The sequence below is a fragment of the Chroicocephalus ridibundus genome, chromosome 1, assembly GCF_963924245.1.
Source record: "Chroicocephalus ridibundus chromosome 1, bChrRid1.1, whole genome shotgun sequence".
Classification (NCBI taxonomy): domain Eukaryota; kingdom Metazoa; phylum Chordata; class Aves; order Charadriiformes; family Laridae; genus Chroicocephalus; species Chroicocephalus ridibundus.
Genome location: NC_086284.1, coordinates 123,597,295 through 123,621,864, shown reverse-complemented (window position 1 = coordinate 123,621,864; position 24,570 = coordinate 123,597,295). Strand labels below are relative to the sequence as shown.

At 38.9% G+C, this 24,570-nt stretch overlaps 1 protein-coding gene across 9 annotated transcripts in view; it reads right to left on the bottom strand.

Moving 5' to 3' along the window:
• CBLB (Cbl proto-oncogene B) overlaps positions 1-24,570 on the bottom strand; it is a 135,635-nt gene that overhangs the window by 60,239 nt on the left and 50,826 nt on the right. For all 9 annotated transcript variants that reach the window (XM_063349617.1, XM_063349669.1, XM_063349636.1 and 6 more), the window contains one exon: positions 10,479-10,625. In XM_063349617.1, coding sequence (XP_063205687.1) covers positions 10,479-10,625 — 147 coding nt within the window. The remainder of the gene's footprint in view (positions 1-10,478; positions 10,626-24,570) is intronic.

Genomic DNA, 24,570 nt, shown 5'->3' with positions numbered 1-24,570 from the left:
CTCTATGTAAAACATCCTAAACAGTTACAGCACTGTGATTATGCCAAAATGGGGTTAGAAAAGTTTTTTTGGGTCGTGAGTGATTTTGCGTACACATGTGTGTGTTAAAATTCACTAAATTCAGCAGATTTTTTTTCCTGCAGCTTTGTGAAATAGGCCTTTTATCTTCTGCTTTCCTAAATAAAGGTGAGAATTGGTTGTTGAAAGTGTTAACTCCTGTTTCTCGACAGCTACTTTTTATACAGCTATCATTCCTAAATACTTCGAAAAGCTCCAGCCAGGGATCATTCCTCCCATAATGTGTCTCTCCAGTTTATATATACAAACTGCTGCACTCTTCTGTGACCTTGCAAGACAGCACACACTCACTCAAAATGAGGGTGTTACCAAGACTTTACAAGGTGAAGGTTTCTGCCACATCCTCCTCTTCTGCTCCTGTGTCACTGAAATCTGGTGACCTTTTCAGGCACACTGTGAAACACCCTCCTCTGGCAGAGGTCTAGGAGGGGGTCACGCAGAAAGCTTCCCACAGTGAAGGGTCTGAAAGAACATTTCGTAGATGGCTGGCAAGTTGAGTTTCTGTTTGACTTAACATTTCATTGCTGTTGCTTTCTTGTGTTTTAAGGGTTACACAGCCTCTGAAGGCATCTTTTCATTATGCAAATCCAAAGAGTTATTTTAATTGTTTGGGAAGGTGTCAGGGGCAGTGCGAGGGGGAAGGAAACAGGACGAATCAAACCAAGGTTGAGATTGGGGCTGTCATAGTCAATAGCATGCTTAGATTGTTGTTTAAACATGTGTGTGTGTGTGTAAAAAAAAAAATAGGATTCTGTTTGTAATGAAATACTGCCTGCAGCGTTTTGCTCCTGAACCACAGAAGGTATCTCCAATAAATATTTTCAGTGATCCTTTTCCTTGTAATATTTGTTGCATCATGCCCTAATGATACCCTGCACTGGAGGCTGGCAGGTATTCTGCACACGCCTCATGCTATTAGGCTGACCTGTGGACACTTGTCTAGGAGGAGATGAGTTAGTCAGTGCTACTACAGCTCATCAGAAAGATGTGATTTGACATCCCAGTAGCATTAGGTTGAGGAAGTGCAGTGTGCCTCAGTGCTTCAGGTATTTAATCACAGTTAAGTGAGCTATCCCTTGCAGAAGAGCACACGTGACTCCAGCTGAGACGATGTCCAGGGGAGTATCTCACGTGAGAGGATGGTACTGCAGTGACTGTACTTGCCTCAAATGTTTGATGCCCAAAGGTAAGAGCCCTACTACGGATGCACGCATGAACAGATACACCCAGGGCTTTTGTAACAGTTTCTCTTTCTATAATACAATTTGGGGGAAAAAAAACCAGGACACTGAAGTATACAAAAATATCCTACTACATTGCACGTACATACTGTTACTGTGCTACATGTTACTTTATTATGACCTTCAATTAGTTCAAAATCTTCAGAGATAGTTTTAGAAGGAAACAAAAATATGAAGGAAGCAGAAATGCACACCTTATACAGCAGAAAAAGGTTTTGGAGGACCTCTTACAAGGAAAACCCAATCTCTATCTGCCAAACTGTTAGGAAACGATTCAACCATACAGTGTCTTTGTACTGCCTTTCCTCATCATTAGACTAGAAGCAAGCTCATACCGAATTAAGGAAAGAAAACACAAAATAAAACAAATGATCACGAATGATTTTTCCTGAAGAGGCTTTTTGCACACATCTTATCTCTCTCAAATCAACAAAACTATCTGCATCTTGGCAGACTGGGGCTGCCTTATGTAAGAGTCGTATCAAAAACCTTTAAAAATGCCATTTCTCCACCATGCCTCTCAAAATGAGACTACTTCTCGACATTTCTTCTGCAATAGTAAGCGTATTTGAAGAACTATGAATTAAAAAAATGTTCTGATCAAAGTATAAGCTTTTTAAAAATACTTTTATATAGGATAGTATCTATTTACTATTATTGACACATGTCAAAGGGAAGTGTCACTCCATACAAATACAGTGTTCTAAACACCACCCACACAACTTTCATATGCCTAAAGGAGAAGGATTAGTGTCCTGCATATAATTTGCAAGTGACTTAGCAGAGGAATCTGGGTCGTCCCTTCCCTCCTACCCTGATCATGTGTACATAGGATTTTCTTAAACTCCCTGAAAGCTCCTGCATTATTAAAAAGCAAAAGACATTAAAATAAACCTGGAGAAGAGGCAAGTATTTTCTGAGCGTGCAGAGTACGCTACTTCAGTAGAACTGCAGAGATGCAGCTATTCCAGAATGTCAAGTGACACTGCTCTCATTTGAGCCAGAGCAGACCACAAGTATGTCTAGGAAGGCAAACATGTACCTGTGTGACTTACAGTGAACATTTTTGTCTGCAAGAGACTCTCTCAAATGTGGCCAGAAAACATAACGTGAAAAGGGCATTACTGTATCCAGAGCAAACTCAAAAATATTCAAGCAAATACTGACCCAGATAGAAACAACATTCTTTGCAAGTCTGCAGTGAGCAATTTGGGTTTCGGTTTATCGTCACTGAACAGAGCATTTTCTTAAGACTGCTGCTTCAGTTTTAAGTGAGAGGCCACATGTTTTCATTGCTTCTGAACTGCAGAGCAAACAATTGACACACAGAAGGCTTGAGAAGTTCAGTCCTGAGGGAAAAAAGGAATGCTGCCATATCGTGCCAGTACAATCGTTAAATAGTGACATCATGCAGAACAAATATAGAAGAATCTAAAATGAGAAAAGAGAAGGTAAAAGAGATAAAATAAGCCTTATGAAACAGGGAAAATATACCGCCAAAATTATCCACTTCCAAAGCTGCATAACTTGATATTGCTGAAAAGACAGCAAGTTAGTGCTTCTTTAAGGGATGCAGGAAGTCTGCATTTCCTGAAGTGTCCCCAAAGGGATACACTTATCTATATATTTCCAACTCTGATCTCTAACCACAAATCCAAAGCACACCCATGCTTTTGCACATCCTTTTATACTTAAAACACTGCCTCTCCTGCCTGTCCATTGCGGATCTGTTCTCCTGTCTCATAACCTTGTATGCCAACTATTACAACTTTTGTTTCTCCATCCTTTGTACTTGCAATTTTACCATTCTAAGCCACACAGAATACTGTGAAGACCGTTGCCCTTTTCTGGTTTTTAATCATATCTTGACACTTTCCACTGACTAGCTCTTCTCTGTAATATTATCTCTCTTCTTGTTCAAACCTGTTTATCTCATCTCGTATTTACATGAAAAAGATCTAGTGAGATTTATGTCCCATTACTAGCACCCAGGGAACAGTACCTTCTGCCTCTAGCTCAAGTTTTTAAACAAGGGTACCAATAAGCCTATTTCCCATACTACTGATCAGCTGAGGGAGGAACCATTCTCTAAAAGGCCCATTCCCTATTAACTTCTTTAAAAGTTCCTGTTGCCAAAACATCTGTCTTGATAGTGATGAAGGCTATGGCACTTGGATCACTGCCTCTTCCTCTTTCACAGAATCATGGAATCAAGGAATTATGGAATTTTAGAGTTGGAAGGGACCTCTAGAGATCGTCTAGTCCAACTCCCCTGCCAAAGCAGGATTGCCTAAAGCACATCCCTCAGGGCTGCATCCAGGCGGGTCTTGAAAGTCTCCAGAGAAGGGGACTCCACAGCCTCCCTGGGCAGCCTGTTCCAGTGCTCTGTCACCCTCACCGTAAAGAAGTTTTTTCTCATATTTGATCAGAACTTCTTATGTTCCAGCTTGTGCCCGTTACCCCTCGTCCTGTTACCGGGAACCACCGAAAAGAGTCTGCCTCCATCCTCCTTAAACCCACCCTTTAGATACTTGTAAACGTTAATAAGGTCCCCCCTCAGCCTTCTCTTCTCCAGGCTAAAGAGTTCCAGCTCTCTCAGCCTTTCCTCATAAGGGAGATGCTCCAATCCCTCAATCATCTTTGTTGCCCTACGCTGGACCTGCTCCAGTAGTTCCCTGTCTCTCTTGAACTGGGGAGCCCAGAGCTGGACACAGTATTCCAGTTGTGGCCTCACCAGTGCAGAGTAGAGGGGAAGGATGACCTCCTTCAACCTGCTGGCCACACTCTTCCCTATGCAGCCCAGAATTCCATAGGCCTTCTTGGGGACAAGGGCACATTGCTTGCTCATGGATAATTTACTGTCGACCAAGACCCCCCAGATCCTTTTCTTCAGAGCTGCTTTCCAGCAGGTCCACCCCTAACCTATACTGGTGCCTGACATTCTTCTTCCCCAGGTGCAGGACCCTACACTTGTCCTTGTTGAACCTCATTAGGTTCTTCTCTGCCCAGCTCTCCAGCCTGTCAAGGTCACACTGGATGGCACCATGGCCCTCTGGGGTGTCAGCCACCCCACCCATCTCTCTGTATCTTTGGCTTCCCTTTACACTGTAGTTCATGCTCACATTTGAAGCTTTCTGGGCCAGGACCACCATTTTTACAGTGTTGGGGCAACAGTAGGGCTCTCGGGTGCTATCAGCAGCAAGAACGTGAAATCAAGTAATAAATTAAGGGGATCAACAAAATGTTAAAACCTAGCCTATCTGAGGTCTCACTTTCGAACAGCTAAATGTTTTCAAGTTAAGTGGTGCATTGTGGTCTGCCTGTTTTACTGCTGCTCCTCTGAACCCAAGCCGCAGATGCTACGTCTGTTCTGAGCCAAAAAGCACTGACCACAGCAGAACCACAGCCACTCAAAATTTAGAATCTCAATCTGAAATACCTGTTTAACTGCTATTGAGAAATCAATAGCCATATTTTTTCCTAAATTCCAATAAAAAAATAAAAACATTTCAGGCCTCAGCTGGAAAAAAAAAAGTATAAGGACATTAAAATAGTAATGTGTTTGACCCTAGCAGTGAAAGAATTTCTATTTCCTCAGAAAATAAAAGGTGGGGGGAAATCAATTTATCTGACAAAACTAACAGAAATGCTTTCAATTTTTTTGAGGTTTCACTATGAAGAGTAAAACTTTAAAAGTTAAAATAAGTGGCAGAACTATGGAGAATTGAAAAATCTAAGAACATTGACATTTCGCTGCTGATTCATTCTGCAACATGAAGACAGCCACAAATCACAAAATTCAATAGTTACAAAGCCCTGCATGACTTCACTGGAGCTTTCAAATTCAGAGGCTGGAAAGATCATGTCACTGTTAGGTCATCTCGCCCACTCTCTTTCTCGGTTCAGGATTGCTCCCAGTGGTATTGTGCACATTTTTGCTCAGAACAGAAAACTGGTAAAAGATGTAAGGTGCTATTAAAATGAGCAAGGATCCAGGGGAAATTAACATCAAGCACTATACAGTGATAAAATGTGGATAATGAAGAAGCTATCAGATTATGTTTTACATGCATATTTACAGCCCACTGGGGGTTACTAAAGTATCTGTAAACAAATGTAACTGCTGATTACATGCTTTACAATTTCACAGTTCCATTTAACATTACTGTTTAGCTGCACATTTAACTATCATTTGCTTCAGTACAACTATAATGGTAAACCATGGGTGAAGATTTAGTCCAATAAAACCACTTGCTCCAATAATTGTATTCTAGTAATCAGTACAAATTCAAAAATCACACCTTCTCAATTTCACTGCTTTCCTGCTTTTGACACCATCAAGCTCTTCCTTGGTATAGATCTTAACCTAAAATCATGACCTTGACTATGGTGTAAAGCTTGTGTCAATTTATTCCTCAGTTTTTCTTCAGCCGGCTCCTTTATTTTCTTTAAGAGGCTCTCTTCCTCCCCATAGCCTGTGAATATACCAAAGAGCTCCATTCTCAGTCTACTGCAGTCATTCAGCCTTTGCTAAGTTCTCATTTGTTCCTGATTTTTGTTTTCAGAAAGCAAATCCAAAATTCTCTCTATTCTCTCATCTCCCTGATAGCTTTTCTAGGTGAGCTTCCTTGACAAAGTCAATACACCAAAACCACGCTGGGCCTTCTATTTGACACTGCTGACCTCCTCACCTACCCCCTAATTTGGATACATATTCTACTTTGCCCTTGCAGAGAAATGAATTCCTCCATTTCTTCCTTCATCATACTGCTACACATTCTCCTTCCACCCAGATAAGCAAAATCTCATTATGTCCCACCTTGATTTATCAATCTTCCCTATACATTCCTAAACTCCACAATAGTCACTCCCAATCCTTTCCAAGCATCATATCACTTCCAAGACTCCCCCTTCTCCTCTGAAACATGTGATATTGGAAAGCTTCACAACTGTAAAGGGTGGGACTATTTACTTCTTTTGCACTCTCATAGAATTGCGTAGGTTGGAAGGAACCTTCCTGATCATCTAGTCCAACCATCAACCTAACTCCAACAAAAATAATCATTAAACTATATCTCTACACACTATGTCTACTCATCTTTCAAATAACTCCAAAGATGGTGCCTCAACCACTTCTGGCCCTCTCTGCCTATGTGAGGGCTGATGATTTCCATTATCCATTTATCTGCTGCTCTCACAAGCACCATGGCATTGTCTCCCATCCAAGCTTCTCTAGCTACTGACATTATCTAGAAGTTTTATAGAGTTGTACCAGAAATGCAAAAGCTGAGGAGGTATCTGAAGGCCAAGAATGTGTGAAGTTACCTCCGTACATTGCTCTGATGAAGCCATTCAAATTGCTTGCTGTGCTCTACTTCTGTGTTTTCTACAGAAATTCCAAGAGCAGCTAGATGTGTGATCATCAGAGATGTGAAACAGTTAGCCTAGCCATTTACTTTACTAATGAGTTTGAAGTCATGTGAATGTACACCTGACTAGCTTTAAACACAAAAAGAATGACTGCATCCCATGATGCTTATTAATAACAGTATGAATAAACTTACTTACAGCTGCACAATTTTGCAGCAAGTGTTCAAACAGACAAATGTAACCAACATAATCAGAAGTTCCCCATTCATTAGGGAAGAGTAGCGAAAGAAATCAGATATAATTTTTTTTTTTTTAAACTACTAACTGGACTCTTGAAAATTGTATCTTTTGGGTTTTCTTCCTCAGCAAGTTGTAATATATTGCTTTCTGTAAATGGAAGTTTTACAAAAACTGAAAGCCAAAGAGTCAACCTAAAACCACAAATGGCTATTGACCTCATTCTTGCTATTTAGAATATTTCAAATTAAAACAGAAAAACACACCAACATTTCAGCAAGAAATCAAGGCAGAAAATTGATTATATAAAAAACTTACAATTCATTATGTTTAGAAACAGGAAGATTATTTTTATGATAATATTATGCTGAAAAAAATCACATATTAATCTAATAGTTCCAATTCCATCCTTCCAATCAGATCAAACAATGCATCAGAATTATTTCTTGTGCCACAGTTCACCCATCAGAAGGCAAGATCCAGCACAACTTACTTTTTATTTGTACTCTAATCTTGAGCAGCATTACTTAGTGACCTCAAAGTAAAGGCTGCTTTTTGCAAACGAGTGAGGAGTCCAGGTTTGCCCTGTAAAATGGAGATGCAGCCAGGGAACGCAGAATACAGTTCCTCCCTGCACTCCTTCATTGCACTGCATCCCTAACCAGAGTTGCAGGTTTCAAATAGTCCTAGGGGCCTATCTTTAGGTGGTCAGGTTAGAAACATATTTTATCAGTTGTTTGCAACACCCAAAATTTTTACATAGGCTCTGCTTCTAGGGAAGTGATACTAGCATATTTGCAAACTAATTTGTCATAACAGGCCCACTGTAAAAGATGTGGCTCACAGGTATAACTGCCGTATATTTTTAAATGGATTAGAAAATAATTAACGCTTAAAAAGCTTCAGGCGTTTTGTTGAACAAAGATTAAACATAATGCCAAATAAACCTTTTTCCTCCTCTGTTTATTTGACACACATGCTTTTACATGTTATACAGTTACTTAAGCACAATTAACTAAACCTGAGACAATGGCAGGGCTGCCAAACACAGATCAACTGTTCACTGCTTAGAAGACAGGTAAGTAAAATAGTTTCAGTTCATTAGAAAAGAGCTGGGAACACTAATAACAGTGGTTATTTACCTACTCTGAAAGAAAAGCATCTGACAAGACAGAACTCAAAAATTCCACGCTATACTAGATGACCAAAGTTACGTATGTAATTAACTGCATGTCCCCAAACTGCCTTGATTCCTAGGCATTTTTGGTGTATGGATGCTTTAACCAAAAACCACCAAAACACAAACAAAATGCCCTGCTTTCCGCCCCACCGCCCAGAAAAAAAAACACCAACAAAAACCTCAACAAACCACAAAATATCAAAGTACATAATGGGGTGAGGGGAGGAGGTCACAGGGTTAGTACTGGGAGTTCATATTTAAAGTTGCATTTTATGAAGAAATTCACATAAGCAGAAAAAAACCAAAGCATAAAAAAGGCACGGCAAGAGCTCTGGGGCCCTGAAAAGGATTAGAAAGAATCACTCCAGTGGATGAGTCAGGAAAGAGAAGAGTCAAGCGTGAACAGGAGAAAGACAAGGGTAGAGCTGTGCTGTTCAGATGGACAACTGCAGTTGAAAAATTCTTCTTACCAACCTTGTTCTGACAAAAACTTATTAATATGTTACAGTAGCCTACCGTGTGACACCTCAAGTACCTATCTAGTGTGCCATCTCCCAAAGGAAACTGGCAGGACCATTGGAAGGAAACTTGAAGGGAAGCACTTGAATCTCACAGAGAAAGGACAAGTTAGTAAAGAAATACGAAGAGGAAAAAGATACTGAATGAGGAAGCTGATGAAATGACAGAAAGAAACAGCAGCTCGCAGAAGACGAGCTCTGTAAGTCCCAATGACAGAAATGCAATTTGCAACCAAGATGGCTGGTAAAGGTCATTCGAGGACAGAGCCCAAAAGGAGAAGAGAAGGGCCACAAGGAGATTGAAATTCTGAGCGCTGCTAATCAAAGGGGAGAAAGAGAGGAAGAGATAGCAGAAACACTAAACAAAGATGATTATTAGGCAGTTTTTTCAAAGCTCCGTTTTTTCTTTTTTTGACTGACATGTTTTTTAAAAGCATCATCTGATAGATACCTCTACATATCATGTAAATTAATCCTTCAGATAATTCTGAAATTTTGTAGGTATTTTGAAGATCACCTTCACGTTAAAATGGGTAACAAAAACATTGTCAGATTACTTTCCTCTAAAAAAAAAAAAAAAAAATGAAGATTGATACAGGAACTTGATCACACTCTAACATTATCTGCACGGGAAAGAAATTTGTTCGAAGACTGAAGTTACCAGATAACACCAGAATGAAACCAGAAAGCTGGAAGCTAGAAGTAGGTGTGTTTAGACTAGGGAAAAGAAAACAAAAAGGAAGTGAAACTGTTGTAAATTCACACTGAAAATTAATTTGCAAAAGTGCCAACCTAATACGCTGGTATTCTAAATAAAGAATGAAAGCCTTATTTTAAAGAGCCGCTCTTGTTCAGAAAACACAACAGATTGTTGTCGGAATTGTTCTGTGACTTGCTATAGCCTACGTGGTGCAAGATAGCAAATTTGATGACCATAATGACTGTTCTATTATGCTGTAAAATATACAAACCGCTTGCCTCCTCCCCCTTATGTCACTGTTATGCTAATAAGCATTCCATATGACAAAGTGATGAAGCTATGCATCCTTTATTAGCCTATAGTGGTACCATAAATGAAGTTGTTTCCAAGAAACAAACAAACAAAAAACCCCACACCTGCCTACTTCTACATTTGCGATATTGCCTTTGCTATAAGGATTTAATCACATTATCTACAAGTCACACTTAGCATTCATTTTATGATCCATTATTGAACAACATGTTTCTCCAAAACCTGCTTTTGATTAAACCTTTGGACGCATCTCCACTTATTCTATCTCTTTCTGTAACAGAACTTAAACAAAAGAAAACATTAGTCCCTGTGACTACATTATAGGTAGTCAGAAGGGATAAAAATCATTATTTCAATTACATAAAAACCACTAAATACTGTAATAGTTAGAAAGTTAAAGATGGGATAAGGAAACATACTGTCCCTGGGACCAGTATCAAGTTCCTAATTCATACTTTAGAGTTACCATTTGTAGAAAAAATATATATAACATGAAAGAACATGATTTTCTATGTACATTATGAAAATAATGTACTATCTTCACCCTAGAATGGAACCAATAAACTTTGTGTCATGTAGTCTAATTTATAATTGAGTGTAAGTGCACGTGACAGAACCGCCCATATGTTTTTATTCATCCTTTCAGCAAATTACAACATTGGGGGAAAAAAAGAATTAATAATGAGTGTAGCAATTTCAGCCAATTTAAAGACTTGGACAAGAAATTACCTTTAAAATGCCACTACATACTTAGAACCATTATTTGAATTTTTGAAAATATCATTCTTTTTCATGCTTATGATTAGAAAGAATTAAGAATTTTACAGAATGTTAGTACTTACTTATCTCCAAAGAATTTTCTCCAGAAATCTGCAGCATCGGCTTTAGTGATACGGAAGTTATCACCCTGGAACTGGCCATTTGGAAAAATAGCCTTGATTTCTGCTAGCATGTGGCTGAAGATGAGGGACAGCTTTGTTAGGTTTCTCCTGCAGATATCAGAAGGGAAAAAAAATAATCATATCAGATCGTTAAAATTGAATAAATTGAATCAATCTTTCAGTATCTTGTATATCCTGCATATTTATGTAACAATCACTGTGTGACACAAGAAAAACACTAAGCTTTCAACTGAAAACACATCAAAGAAATACAAATCAGTAGTTTGTGTTTCTATGCACTTCTAAGGACATATTTATCGCAAATCTCCATGAATATAAAATCATTTGTTCAGCAACGGAACAGATTTGAATTCTCAACTGCACATTCCAGATACATTTCTGATCTCCATAAAGATTAAGCTTGTGCATTTCTATTTCATTTAATCATTGCAGAAGCAGGAAATTTACATTAATTAGACTGATAATACATTAAAAAAAACCAACCCCAAAACAAAGCAAAACAAAAAAAAAAACAAAACCAAAAAACCACCACACACAAAAACCTCAAAATATAGTTTTATGTGTGACATCACACCTATTTCAGTCAAGGCTTCTAGAAATACAAATGCAGCATAGGACTAGGTTTACTCTTTTTTCCTATGATGATTTTATTCTTTTCAGCTTTCCCTTACTGCAGCTACTTCCTGTTCTCTTTTTAAATGCCTTCCCTTTAGTTAAAACTTGCTTAGAGTTTTCAGTAGCACATTAGAAACAAAAATCAAGCTTCTTTGCTATTAGCTCACTTCCATAAGTGAGCACAAAGAACACAAAGCAAAGAACACAGCATCCTTAAATGCCAACAATCCTTTTGTATGGAAAAATCTGTGGGAGATGGTGGGAAGAGGAGCGAGAAAAAGGGTGAAGCAATTTTTATGAGAGCTTCCTTCTGGAGATTTCTTAGATGATTCTTGCAGTAAAAAAAGGGGTATTTTCCCACCTGATATATGAAATAGAGACCACCCAGGAGACTGAGCGGTTTTGATGAGGAATTTGTATTCTTATGTATTTTAATGAAGTATTTTAATGAGTTAGAAGGGTCCTGTGTCAAGCCCATTCACCTTTCACGATCTCCGGTACTACTTAATAGTGCCTCAAACAATTTAATGAAAAACATAACAAAATGCTTATCAAGCATATCATTTATAACTGTTTATAGACAGTATTTTAAATAAATTCAAACTTAAGAATGAGTCCCTAGCCACATGAAAAAATTAAGATGGATTTTTACACATGCATACCACATAGCTTTCAGAATGCTCAAAATCTCAAAAAACCACAGTTGAACAGACTTCCTGGGGTCTTCCTAAAAGAACACTCAACTTAGTACTGAAGCAGTAGTTATTTCAACTAAATTTGTGAACAACTTCTAATAGAGACTCCTGTGGAAGCTGTGTTGCAGATTTTACTATAGGTTTTGCTACCAGGAAAACTACGATAAAGACAGTTATTTTGAAAGCATGAGTAATTTCAAACAAACAAACCCCTAATGAGTACATACTCTCCCCTCAAGATTCAGAATGGTTGTAGGGCTAATTCTTTCAGACTCCTTTAATTCCTCCAGTATAATCAGATGTCTATAATTACAATACCCAACTGTTCTGTATTTTCTGGATTTGTTCCTTGCTATCTCCCTTCCTATTTCCTTTGCACTTTATTACACACACGTGTTCTTTATTATTTTACTCCTCAGAACACAAGACTGATGCAGAGAGCAAGCAACAGCTATTTTAATGTGGCTTCCTCAGCGTGCTCTAAACCCAAGGTTAAGCAAGAAGCTTTCTCTAGTCAGGACAGACAGGAACATGTTTCGGTGCGAGTTTGAACAGAGCTCTCCCTTGCCTGGTACACCAATGCATCTGTCTACTCTGCTGCCAGCGTTCTTTTCAGGTACAAGTTTACCTAGTGAGCTTGTTGGATTTGTGAGGCTTGAGCCCTGTAGTGAACTAAAGGATGAAGTCACGTACAGGTGCCACCTGGGGCAGTTCCTTGCTCGGAGGGGAACATGTGTGTGTCTGTATGCATGCATCCATGCACATGCATTGCCTACTAGGTATAGCTGCACAGTACGGGACCAGAACCAACAACTGGTAGGAACTGGACAGCAAATGCACAGTACAGATATGCATCCAAATGGCTGTATCTAAATCACAAAGCCTGTTCCTTCCCTCTTTGAACAGCACCCAACACTAAGGGCATCAATACACTTTTGTTTTGTTATGTAAGTTGGTTAAAACAAAATAGAAAATTATTTTTTGATTGTATTTGTATAAACAAGAAAAAAATGTTTTTAATATCAAATTAAGATATTTTCCTTTTTATCTAACCACAAAGCTGAAATTTGAAACCAACTAGAACCTTATCCATGCCTGAACGTAAAACAGTACGTAGCACAGCAGAAAATAGCAAATTCTTGATTATTTATATATATGGTAGCTGTTTCCTCCTTAATTTTGATTCTTGCTGTACCAGATGATTATCTCAAGTAATAATGATAAATCATGTCTTAACCTTTCACTTATATATTTTTTCTTTAGAATTGTAAAGCACATATTGCACCACTTCTACTTAGATATGCTTACATGATACCAGATCTCAGTGACTTACTGAGACAGAGATACAAAGCTCAATGATTTCAGAAGTGGTTTTCCAGTATTATACAAGGCGCAGTGATGATGCCACGAGGGTGGGCTATCCATTCTAACCCATGCACTTTTGCTGTCTTGTGGAGGGCTTTCCCAGGTCACCTGAAGAAGCTCAAATTCCACTTTATCCACTTGGCAGTCTGTGCAGCTCCATTTTCTACGTTAGGATAACTGCTTTTTCTCAAGACCTATTCATTTGAAAAACAACAACTAAAACCATCAGCTTCAGCATTTTGGTGAATAATCCTGATAGAAGCCAAAGAACCAGTCAATCTGAGCCACCTGTTTTAGGTCTCATTCCCACCACAAGACTGTAAAGAAACCAATCTTTACCAACTCGGTCTGCATCTCTGACAGGTTTTTCTTCTCCTGGTCACTGTGAAGACTATTGTAGTGTCAGAGGAGCAATATGAACACTGCCTTGTACTGGCAGTCCAGTGGCACAGAAGAGCTAAGCAGACACATGCTCCAGAAAGACCCTTTGACTCACTAGATTTTAGCAGGGTAGAGACATCTTAAAGGATCATATCGGTGCTACACCTCAAAAAAAATGTTATCCAAATTATAGTGAAACAATGGTTTTAATGCCTCAGCAGCCAGCATTCAGGGTTTAAAATTATAACATACTTTCACTGGCAACCTGGAGCAGATTAGAGGTGGGATTTCTTTCCTCAGCCGTGTTATCCCTGGTACAGAGCACAAACATCTCCTTTATTTCTGTAGAGAGAATGGGTTTCATGTCGATGAGAAAAATCTTATCTTTCAGAAATCAAAAATCAAACAACACTGTCTCTTTACACCAAATTGAACTGAGATGATCATTCTCGACAATATAATAGCTACTGTGGTACGATTTAAGAATACTTTAACACTAAGTGATGCTGTATCAACTGCATTTCATGTAATATATAGTGTAAGTCTCTTCCATATTATTTGCAACATATGCAACATCCATTACTTGATGTTTTTCCCATGATTCATGCTCATCTTTAGCTAACTTTCTTTTGCCAACTCAAACTGAAGCCATGCAGTTCAAAATCCTTTCAGTATTTGATTTCTGAAGTACCAGTTTTTCAGTCCTACTCTATTATTTGTTGCCAGACATGCTTGTACATGACAGATTACTGAAGAGCCAACAAGGTTTGAATAAACCCCAGAACGCCTAAGATATAAAAACTAAAAATTGAATTTTCATTTAGTATAAACTTGTAAAAGTTTATTGAATCAGTAAACATCTTTCGGTCAATCAGTCTTTCGGAGTTATTCCTCATCAGCAAGTTTTCTAAAATACAGACAGTAAAGCCTGAAAACAAGAATTGTGAGTTTGCTCACTTTTCAGTAAATTACTATATTCTAAATCAATTTTCTCTTCAACTCCAGAGAGGGGGGTCAGACTAGAAAATACTGCAAAGATTTCATAACTGAAGGACTTTTCAAAGACCCAGTCATATGCAATTTGAAAACAGGGCTTAATAATGGAAATATTAACATCTCAGACATAATCAGAGCAGCAGCAGCTAGTAGTAGAAGGTCTGAAGCAGTCCTACTCTCCTGGACCTATTAAAGAGTAAAGTCAAGCATGACTCGTATGCAAGAACACAGATAAATTTTGGCTGTGTCAACTTTGTAATCACTGTACAAAAGCAAATTTTACTTTTTGGAAGGCAATATGGTCTAGCAAACAGAACTGGACAGGTAATCAGGCAGCGTCACTTCCTTTCTGCCCCTGGCCTGGCTGATGAGGTGGGAGGAACACCTGTGTCCTGCATTTACTGCCTGTGTATATGGATGAACAGAAGAAAATACCCAGAGTGCTCCAAACACATACACTTGGCACAATCAGCATAGACATAAAGATACAAAGCGAAGCATACATCTGTGCCCCGACCCTTCATAATGACTAAATTTCACAGATGATAACCAGGACAAAGTCATGTTAGCAATATGTACTTATATCTCATGCAACAACTTGAAAATGCATAGACCTGCTTACATACTGTATGCGTATATCATTTCTACTTTCATGCTTGTATATTACTATCTCCCATGAAAACCAGTTATTTTTATTTTATAGGTATACATATTTCTAGAAAAAAACATACTGTAGAAAAAAAGTCAGACTGTATATCTTTGCAGTTATGTCATTACAAAAATTAGGTTACTGCTGGGCTTCCTTCTTTATTGCATCTAATAAGTGTTTAATCTTTCTGCATCCACATAGATATACTTTGTTAAACAACAACATGCTGTAATAAACAATACGTCAAGTTTCCAAGCTTATAATGTATAACTCAGTCCCCTGGTGCAGAAAAACAGTCTTTAGAGCTAGAATAAAACCCATTCAGCGGCTAAGAATTTTTTTCAGATAGATCTGACACAAAAGTATACCAGACTATTACTAAATAACAGATAATTCCTCTACAGTTCTTATTTAGAATAATTGTACAAAGACAGCTCTGTTAGCTGGCAAAACTGCAAATCATAACTGCTTATAAACTGAGATAAAAGAAAGTCTGAAATGCCTTCATAAGGTGAATTGTTTATTTTAACTTTTAAAAATCCACACCCCCACCAAATATTAAAGCTTCAAAATCCAAAGCATATGTACAAAGCTCATTTCACATAATTAGTTATATTCAAAACAGATTTCTGATTCATATGCTCGAGTTGCAGTAAAACACAGGGATCCTACAAAATACATGTTACTAATTCGAAGGGACAGAATAGACACTGTGATTCAGGTACAAAAGAGGGAAGTGGAGACCCCATGTCTCAAGCTCTTCAACTCTGCTCTCAGAGTTCAGCATTTATGTTTTGTGCCCCAGGCTTCCATTCTGTGAATAAAGCCCTTTCCAAACTATTACCCATTCACATTTTGCCCCGAGGAAAATCATCCCATAAAGCCTTTTAACAGATTATACTTCTGCCATTAACTACGCACAAGTGACACAGACAGGAATGCACTAAGTTCAGGACAAATCATAAAAAAACCAAATTCTGAAGAAACATGTGAATTTCCAAAGATCTAAAGAAGGCACAGGAACATGACTAAAAGTTATAAATGCTGCTGGCAGTTCGGTCTTCATAATCCAGTACAACCCTGACTCATTTATCCCCCTTCCTCTTCCAGAACTTCCTCTTTCCACAGACAGTAAACATAGGAAGAAAAAAATCCCCAAAATACTCAACAGCTAAAAAACCAAACCCAAAGCTGCTGTTTTAGAAAACTACAGGTGTAGAATGTGGTCAGATAGTCTTAACAGAGCTCTCCTTAACACTTCAGAGGAAGTACAGGAAACAAAAGGTTCCTGTCAACATGCCTGCAGAGAAAAAAACCACCTGTCTACCATCATATTTGTCAATCAGGGAAACTCTGGATCTGTGCAATAATTATTTTTACATGCTATATAAGGACAGAGTATTTTTCAGGGACCAGAGTAGATGGGCCTATTCTTGGGATGAAATATTCCTGGGACTAAGAATAAGCGTGAGCTCTATTTCCTACTTGTGCTACTGACTCACAGAAGGAACACAGGCAAATAACTTAATTTTGCCATGCTTTAGTATTTCTCATCTGTAAGTCCAGAAATAAAATGACTGCCTTAAACATGGTGAGGGTCAGCCAATAATTAAATTCATCACATACTAAACATGAAGAACAAGTATAAAATTATGAGAAACTAGCTGGAGGCAACTACTACTTTTCCTTGAGTCCTGGAGGAGTTAAGCTTATTGTAAGTAGGAGAGCAGTACCCGTCCTTGAATGTCTCTCCGTCAGCCCCTTTCTGACACACACAAGGAGTATTGTGCAAGTCTATTGCAGCTGCGCTATTCACAATGGATACCAAAAGGAAAAAATGGCAGACTTTGGGTAAGATTTGGGCAAGGATGTTTGGAAAAACAAAGCAACTTGATCACAATGACACCTTGAATTTTCCTCCATCTTTTCCTTTGCTTAAAAATCATTTTACATTGATACACCAACTTCCACCAGCAGGCTGGTTCCTCTCATTCTCATATTTTAAAGACCGCAAGAGTATCAAAATGGAAGGCGGCAATGCTTGAAGGATTCAAAATTTCATTCCATCTTTATACACTGCTTATCAACTGTCGTTGCTTCTATAGCAGGTATTTGCTGCCCCATTTATGCAAAAATAAAGAATGAACATAACATACAACACCTTAGTAAAGAAAATGGAATATGAATACAACGGAAGGAAGATGGCCAAGGTTTCTCCAAATCTAAGGCTCTCTACAAAGTGATGAGTCTGTCTACTCACTACTCCCTCTGATCTTTCATTTATGAACTGGCATGCCATTGCTTCTACCAACACCTCTTAAGCAAAGCTCTGTCCAAGGATCATATGTGTTTTTTACTAAACAAACACTCCATACAGCAGCAATCATTAATAGCTCTCGTCAGCTGGGCTTTACGGCCCACATCTTGAAAATTTCACTACTTCCAGTTCTGTCCAAAGGGCAGTTATGCAGCACAGATTAATGCCTCAAGGTACTCCTAAAGTGATTTAATCTCTTTTCTCACTAGTACTCAGTTATAAAAAGTAACAAATACATCCATGAAATGAAACCAAAGATCATTAGCAGGAGTTAAAGAAACAAAGGAAATGCAGTCTGCATGAAGCAGCATGTCAGTCATCAGAAATTAAAAAAGGTGTGTTGACAAGCTAAAGATCTCATAATTTTCCCCATAAATAATTATTATCTCTATTTACTTATGCAAAAGGACACATGTAACCAAAAAAAAAAAAACTCTAGAGAATGCTACTCATGGAAAGAAATTGGAATAAAACTCATCTAAATATTTACAAGTATAAATACTTTGCAAAGGATAATCAATACTGTGACATTGTAAGTAGCAACATAAACAAGAGCTAATAGATTTATTGATTTTTTTACTACTGAAACTTTTAATTGAGCTACTACATCATCCTTACAAAACACATGATTTAACATACCTAATCAGATACATATAGAGACAAAAAAAGCAGAGCTGGACACTGGTTTATTAAGTTTTATTTGCTAATTTTTAAGTCAGCTGCTTTTTTGCACTATGGCTCCAACTCATCAGTATCAACATGTTATTTAGCACTGTTCTGCTTCCTTCATCCTCCTCCTGTAGATGTCTTTGTCTACCAGGATCCAATGTTAACTGAACACTGACTTCAGTGTAAAGCCAAATATCCATATCTATAGATGAAACTGAAGTTGTCAGAGAAACCCCCAGGAACAAGGGTAAATCCTGTTTTTGAAAAGTTGAATTAAACCACTGAATACATAAATATGTACAACTTTTTAAAAAGCATGAGTGAATTAATATGAAACAAGGAAGAAGCAATTAGCGTGCTTTGACCATCTTCCAAAGCTTTCTTCAAGTGGAATGAACATTCAAAAGAACACTGGGCCAAAATAAGCAGTCTGTTAAAGGCAGAGACATGGTCAGTGTGATTTTTTAGTACCTGACAATACTAAACAGTAAACATCTTGAATTTCATTACAAAGTGAGGTCACTACTATAATTCATACTATCTACGTACTAGAAGTATAACTGATAGTATCAACAGGTGTCAACATTTCCCCATACCATCATCACTCTCATAATTCTTGTGAGGATTACTTGGTTTGGAAATTATCCATGCCACAAATAAAGCACAACCATGTCAGGCCAAGCAAACCTGCCCGCAAAAAAGGACGCTTTATCTAGAGCAACTCGAGTGACTCTGGAAGGGTAGGAGGCTGAGTTTGTCACAAATCCTGCCACAGCCAATGGCAAGTGGCCCAAAGACCAAGGATGGCACAAGGAGGTACTGATGTGACTAAATGCTTTATCTGCTTGACAGCAATCTCGCACCACAGGAAAGTGGTTCGGTTTAGTTCTGTGTTGTGCTTGATCTCATTCGCTGTCATGCAGCACCAGGAAATTCAGTGGTTCTGAGGTGCTAATACCAACACAGCAGGTGTGCCCTATAGCACCCTGAGTACATCTCTTAGTATCCAGGTCTGTCTGTTATATAAGCAGAAAAAAATTGATTATGCTTCACTTTTTTTGGTTCCTGTATGTTATTTTCTTAGACAGAAATAGTCCAGAATGTGTACTGCAGGCTTCCTTGGAGATCTTGCCTTTTCTATTTTTAATTTCTTTTTTTTTTTTTTTTGGTAATAGTGTTTTTACCAGTCAGATCTTCTGATACACATAAGGGATCTGAATGGTTTCCATGATTTCCACTGAGGGCAAGTCAACAAGATTGCAAGCCAACAAGCTCTTCCTACATTCCTAAGAGCCAAAAGGGAATTTTCCTGCCTGAGCTGCTTCCAAGACTTGGTCAAGGGATGGTGCTGAGCTGCACACTCAACTTATTCTAAAGTCCTTGGATTTCACTTTTTGAGCCTCTTGTATATCATTACTTCTATGTATTTGTTCTGTGGCAGTGGTAGGAGCCTCCTATCAAAAGCCAAGTTCATTGTTTTACAAAGACTAAGCCTCTTCATCCCAGGTATCTTCCTATTAAAAGTATCATCATTAAATGAGTAGAGGAACTCTCCATCTCTAGATCTTCACAGATATATTTTTTCACAGACCTTCAGATATGTCAAAATAAGAATTTTTACCCTAAGCTCTGAAATAAGATTCTACGTAGGCAGCCACTCTCATTAAAGCATTCTAGGAATTGTCTGTGGGCTGTTTTTCACGTGGTCTAAAATACACAATATTTACCAAAATGAAAGTCCAAGTGAGAGATAAATAACCCACTGAAATATAATAATCAGCCTTCAAACCACATCTCAAGTAATTCCTAGAGCTAAAGTTATTGAATTCCTATCAAACATATAATAAAAATTCCTATTTCCTCAGATGCATTTTAATCAAAACCACCTGAAATCATTCACTGAAAATGATTTAAACATTACTTAGTGCTGAGATGCAGCTTGTTTGCACAATTCAGTTAACAAAAATCTGTGTTGCATAGCTAAGCAGTGTCACACAAATGCATATGGCACCGAAATATACAAAGAAAGAGATATGAAATACTGAAACTGTATGTGGATCTTAGAATAATCACTGTGTTTATTTACTGCAAGAATGTAAAGGGTCTTTCATTCCAAGAAGAAAGTTACCACCTCTGGCCAAAAGCAGCAAACAATACAAATCTACCCTATTCACTTTCACATGTACCCTGAAGCGATCAGCCTCCTATCCTCTTGCATATCAGCAGCCCCTCTAAACCATTTAAAACCAGATACATTGCTGCCAGGTTGTGTTAGGAACTTTATCTGTACAGAATAGCAAGGAAAGAAAAATCAAATAGTTGGTTCCAAATTGTTACTTGAAATAGTTTCATGATCGTGACCTATCTACTTATAGCCCATAATGACCAGGTCAGTAGACATCCAACAGGACAATTAGGAACAATCTGGCGCCAACTGGAAATACAGCACAGACCTTGGGAAAAGTCTAATAGATTTTCTCTTTATAACAAGGTATGTGACTTCATACTAACTATAGAAAATAGAACTGGCTGAAATATTATCATCAGTAATCTGGATTAAATAAAAGCAGGTGCTAAAAAAGGCAGGGATACAGCTAGACAGACAGCTGTATTTTTCATGAAAACTGAGACACAATCTTTACCTTCAAGAAGTACGGATGTCAAGTTTCAGAACAGAAGCTGTCTGTACAAATCAAAAGAAAGCATTTTGCTTCTTCAATCTTCATCTCCCATGAGAAGTAGACAAAATGAACAAGATTGAAAAATTCTTTGTGAAAAACTATTTTTCTTTTTTGGTCTAAAGTACAGATACCAACAAAGAAATTTATACTCTGACCTGCTTACTAGATTCCTCCCCCCCCAACATCAATAAGCTTATCCTATTTTAATGACTACATTTATGAACATGGGTCATCCCCCATTGCTTTCAACCAGTGGTGATATTTTCATATGTAGACACTTCAATATGGGAGACAATCAAAGGTTTTAAAGAAAGCTACACAGCCATGGCCTAGAGAGGGAAGGTCTGGGTAAATGAAAACCAAACAAACAAACCAACAAAAAAAAACACAAAATGGGAAGCAGAGGGTATTAAGGGTTTGTGCTTGAAAGGGAGGGAAGTTCCAGCGGAGTTATACAGGGATCTGCTCTGTTCAGCACATTTGTTGAAAACCAGCAAGCAGCAAAGTGACAAAGTTTGCTGATTTCATAGCTATTCAAAGGCTGTAACGCTGACGGCTAAATGCAAATAGCTGCAGAGTGACTCAACCACAAAAATAGCAGAGGAACTTCAATATACAGGAACGCAAAATGATGCATCTCAAAAAATAATCTTGACCTGATGTACAAAACGTCAGGCTCTGAAATGACCATTGCCACTCAGGAGCAAGACTTTGGATTATGATAAGTAATTCCATGACAATACCAGCTCAGTGCTCATCAGCAATAAAAAGGCAAATCAAATATTATGAGAATTATTAGCAAAGGAACAGAGAACAAAATGCAAAACTTCATTACACCACCATACAAAAACCACAGTCACCTCTTACCAAACCAGATATATAAGAACCAGATCTAAGAGATACATCAAAAGACAACAAGGATTATCAAAGGTAAGAAATGGCTTTAAATTGAGGAGGAACTGAGTATGCTGGGACTCTTCACCTTGGACGAGTAACCACAGAGGAAATCTGACAGAGGTCTAGAAATTGCGAGTGGCATAAGGAAGATGGATGGGGACTGACAGTAACTAGAACATTAAATGAAGCTGACAGGAAGCAAGTTCAAAAAAAACCCTGACCTGCAGAAGTTGTTGTCTAAGGAAACTGTGGAGGCAAGTTTAAACAGGCTTGCGAGGAGACTGGAAAAACACCAGGAAGAACAGATTCACTGAAGGTTACCAGAGTAACAAAGCACAACAGGCCCAGGAAGTCCCTGAGTTAAAAATGGCCAGAGGCCATTCTTTTTCACCTCCATAATTGGGGTTGAAAAGCTGAAGTTGCCCAAAACACAGACTGTATCAGGAGCGGCTGTGTGTTGCACTGGGAGGGTGGCCTGGCAAAATCTGGCAGTAGGAAAGGGCAGGTGATGGTGCAACACTGCATTAGGCAGAGATCTGGAGAAGTACTGGGGTCATTCATGAGACCATTCATAGCAGAGCACTATGCTGGACTTTAAAATGATGGATGCAATGAGAACCTAGAAGGGTACTTGCCAACACTGGAGAATTAAGTAGTATTAAGAGAGTTGATGGCAAAGTCAAATCACAGATGTCTTCCAAGATAATCAACTTTAATAGTGAGAGTCAACGAAGACAGCGTTCCTAAAATTAGATCAAGAGGCTCATAGAGGGCAGGAGTCCAAAGAGGATGAGAGAAGGTTACTATACCACAGCTGGAGTGGAAACAACAAAATTCTCAGTGGCTACATGAAAACCTGCACGTTTTACTCGCTGCAAAATCTTATCCCATGCAAGTTATTAAGAGAATACACATGCCTTCTGGATGCGGGGAAGGCTGTGGACATTGTCTATCTGGACTTTGGTAAGGCCTTTGACACCGTCCCCCACAGCATTCTCCTGGAGAAGCTGGCAAATCATGGCATAGACAAGTGTACTCTTCACTGGGTCAAAAACTGGCTGGATGGCCATGCCCAGAGTTGTGATTAATGGGGTGAAATCCTCTTGGCAGCCGGTCACCAGTGGTGTCCCTCAGGGCTCAGTTTTGGGGCCAGTTTTGTTTAATATCTTTATCAATGATCTGGATGAGGGGATTGAGTGCACCCTCAGTAAGTTTGCAGATGACACCAAACTAGATGGGAGTCTTGGTCTGCTTGAGGGTAGGAAGGCTCTACAGAGGGACCTGGACAGGCTGGATCGATGGGCCAAGGCCAACGGTATGAGGTTTAATAAGGCCAAGTGCCAGGTCCTGCATTTCAGTCACAACCACCCCAAGCAACGCTACAGGCTTGGAGCAGAGTGGCTGGAAAGCTGCCCGGCAGAAAAGGACCTGGGGGTGCTGGTGGATGGCCAGCTTAACATGAGCCAGCAGTGTGCCCAGGTGGCCAAGAGGGCCAACAGCATTCTGGCTTGTATCAGGAATAGCGTGGCCAGCAGGAGTAGGGAAGGGATCGTGCCTCCGTACTCGGCACTGGTGAGGCCTCACCTCGAGTACTGTGTTCAGTTCTGGGCCCCTCTGTGCAAGAGGGACATTGAAGTGCTGGAGCGTGTCCAGAGGAGAGCCACCAGGCTGGTGAGGGGTCTGGAGACCAAGTCATATGAGGAGAGGCTGAGGGAGCTGGGCATGTTTAGCTTGGAGAAGAGGAAGCTGAGGGGAGACCTCATTGCCCTCTACAACCACCTGAAAGGAGGGTATAGAGAGGTGGGTGTTGGCCTCTTCTCCCAGGTGAATAATGACAGGACCAGAGGAAAAGGTCTGAAGTTGTGGCAGGGGAGGTTTCGATTAGATATTAGGAAGAATTACTTTACTGAAAGAGTGGTCAGGCACTGGAACAGTCTGCCCAGGGAGGTGGTTGAGTCACCATCCCTGGAGGTATTTAAGAAACATCTAGATTTGGCACTTCAGGGCATGCTCTAGTGGCAGAGATTGTAGGTGGTTTGGCTGGACTCGATCTCAAAGGTCCTTTCCAACCATGAAGATTCTATGATTCTATGAATACCATCACAACAGGAAATAACAGACTAAAATTCCTTCCAGTAAAGATATATTTTTTTTAAGGCATGAAGGTTTTAAGAGTCACACCTGATTTTTATTCCCTTGCGACTAAACACTTGTGCAGTTTTGCCTAGCAATGCAGTTTACTTTGCTACTTGCAAAAACAAACACTTTCTGTGATTATGGATTCCTGGAACAATCGACCAGCCTCTGAAAACAAATTGCTTTGAAACAGGAACGTAGAACTAAAGACAATAATATTCTTCCACCAAACACTGAAGCATTCCAGCTCTTGCTACCAAAGCAAGTAAGAACAGAGAAAACAGCAGACATGGAATCCATATCTTAAGTTTAAACAGACAAACAGAAATCTCTGGATACTAAGAAATCAAGCTGTAAGTTTCTAACCGCTCTTTTTTCATGAATCTTCTTAAAATCACTGCACTACATGTTCTGGCAAATTATCGCCACCTGAAAATACTTATATTGAGATTATATAAAATTGTATATATTATCTTTAGTTTGGTTTAGTTTGTGGACCCAACATTTCAATTTCTCTAATTACTTGAATGCTGTAGCTACATTAAAAAAGCACATATTCTAAAGAACAACTGGGATAAAATGTTTCACAGTCAAAACATATTCCCGCTTCTGGTTTTCAGATAGTCATCTT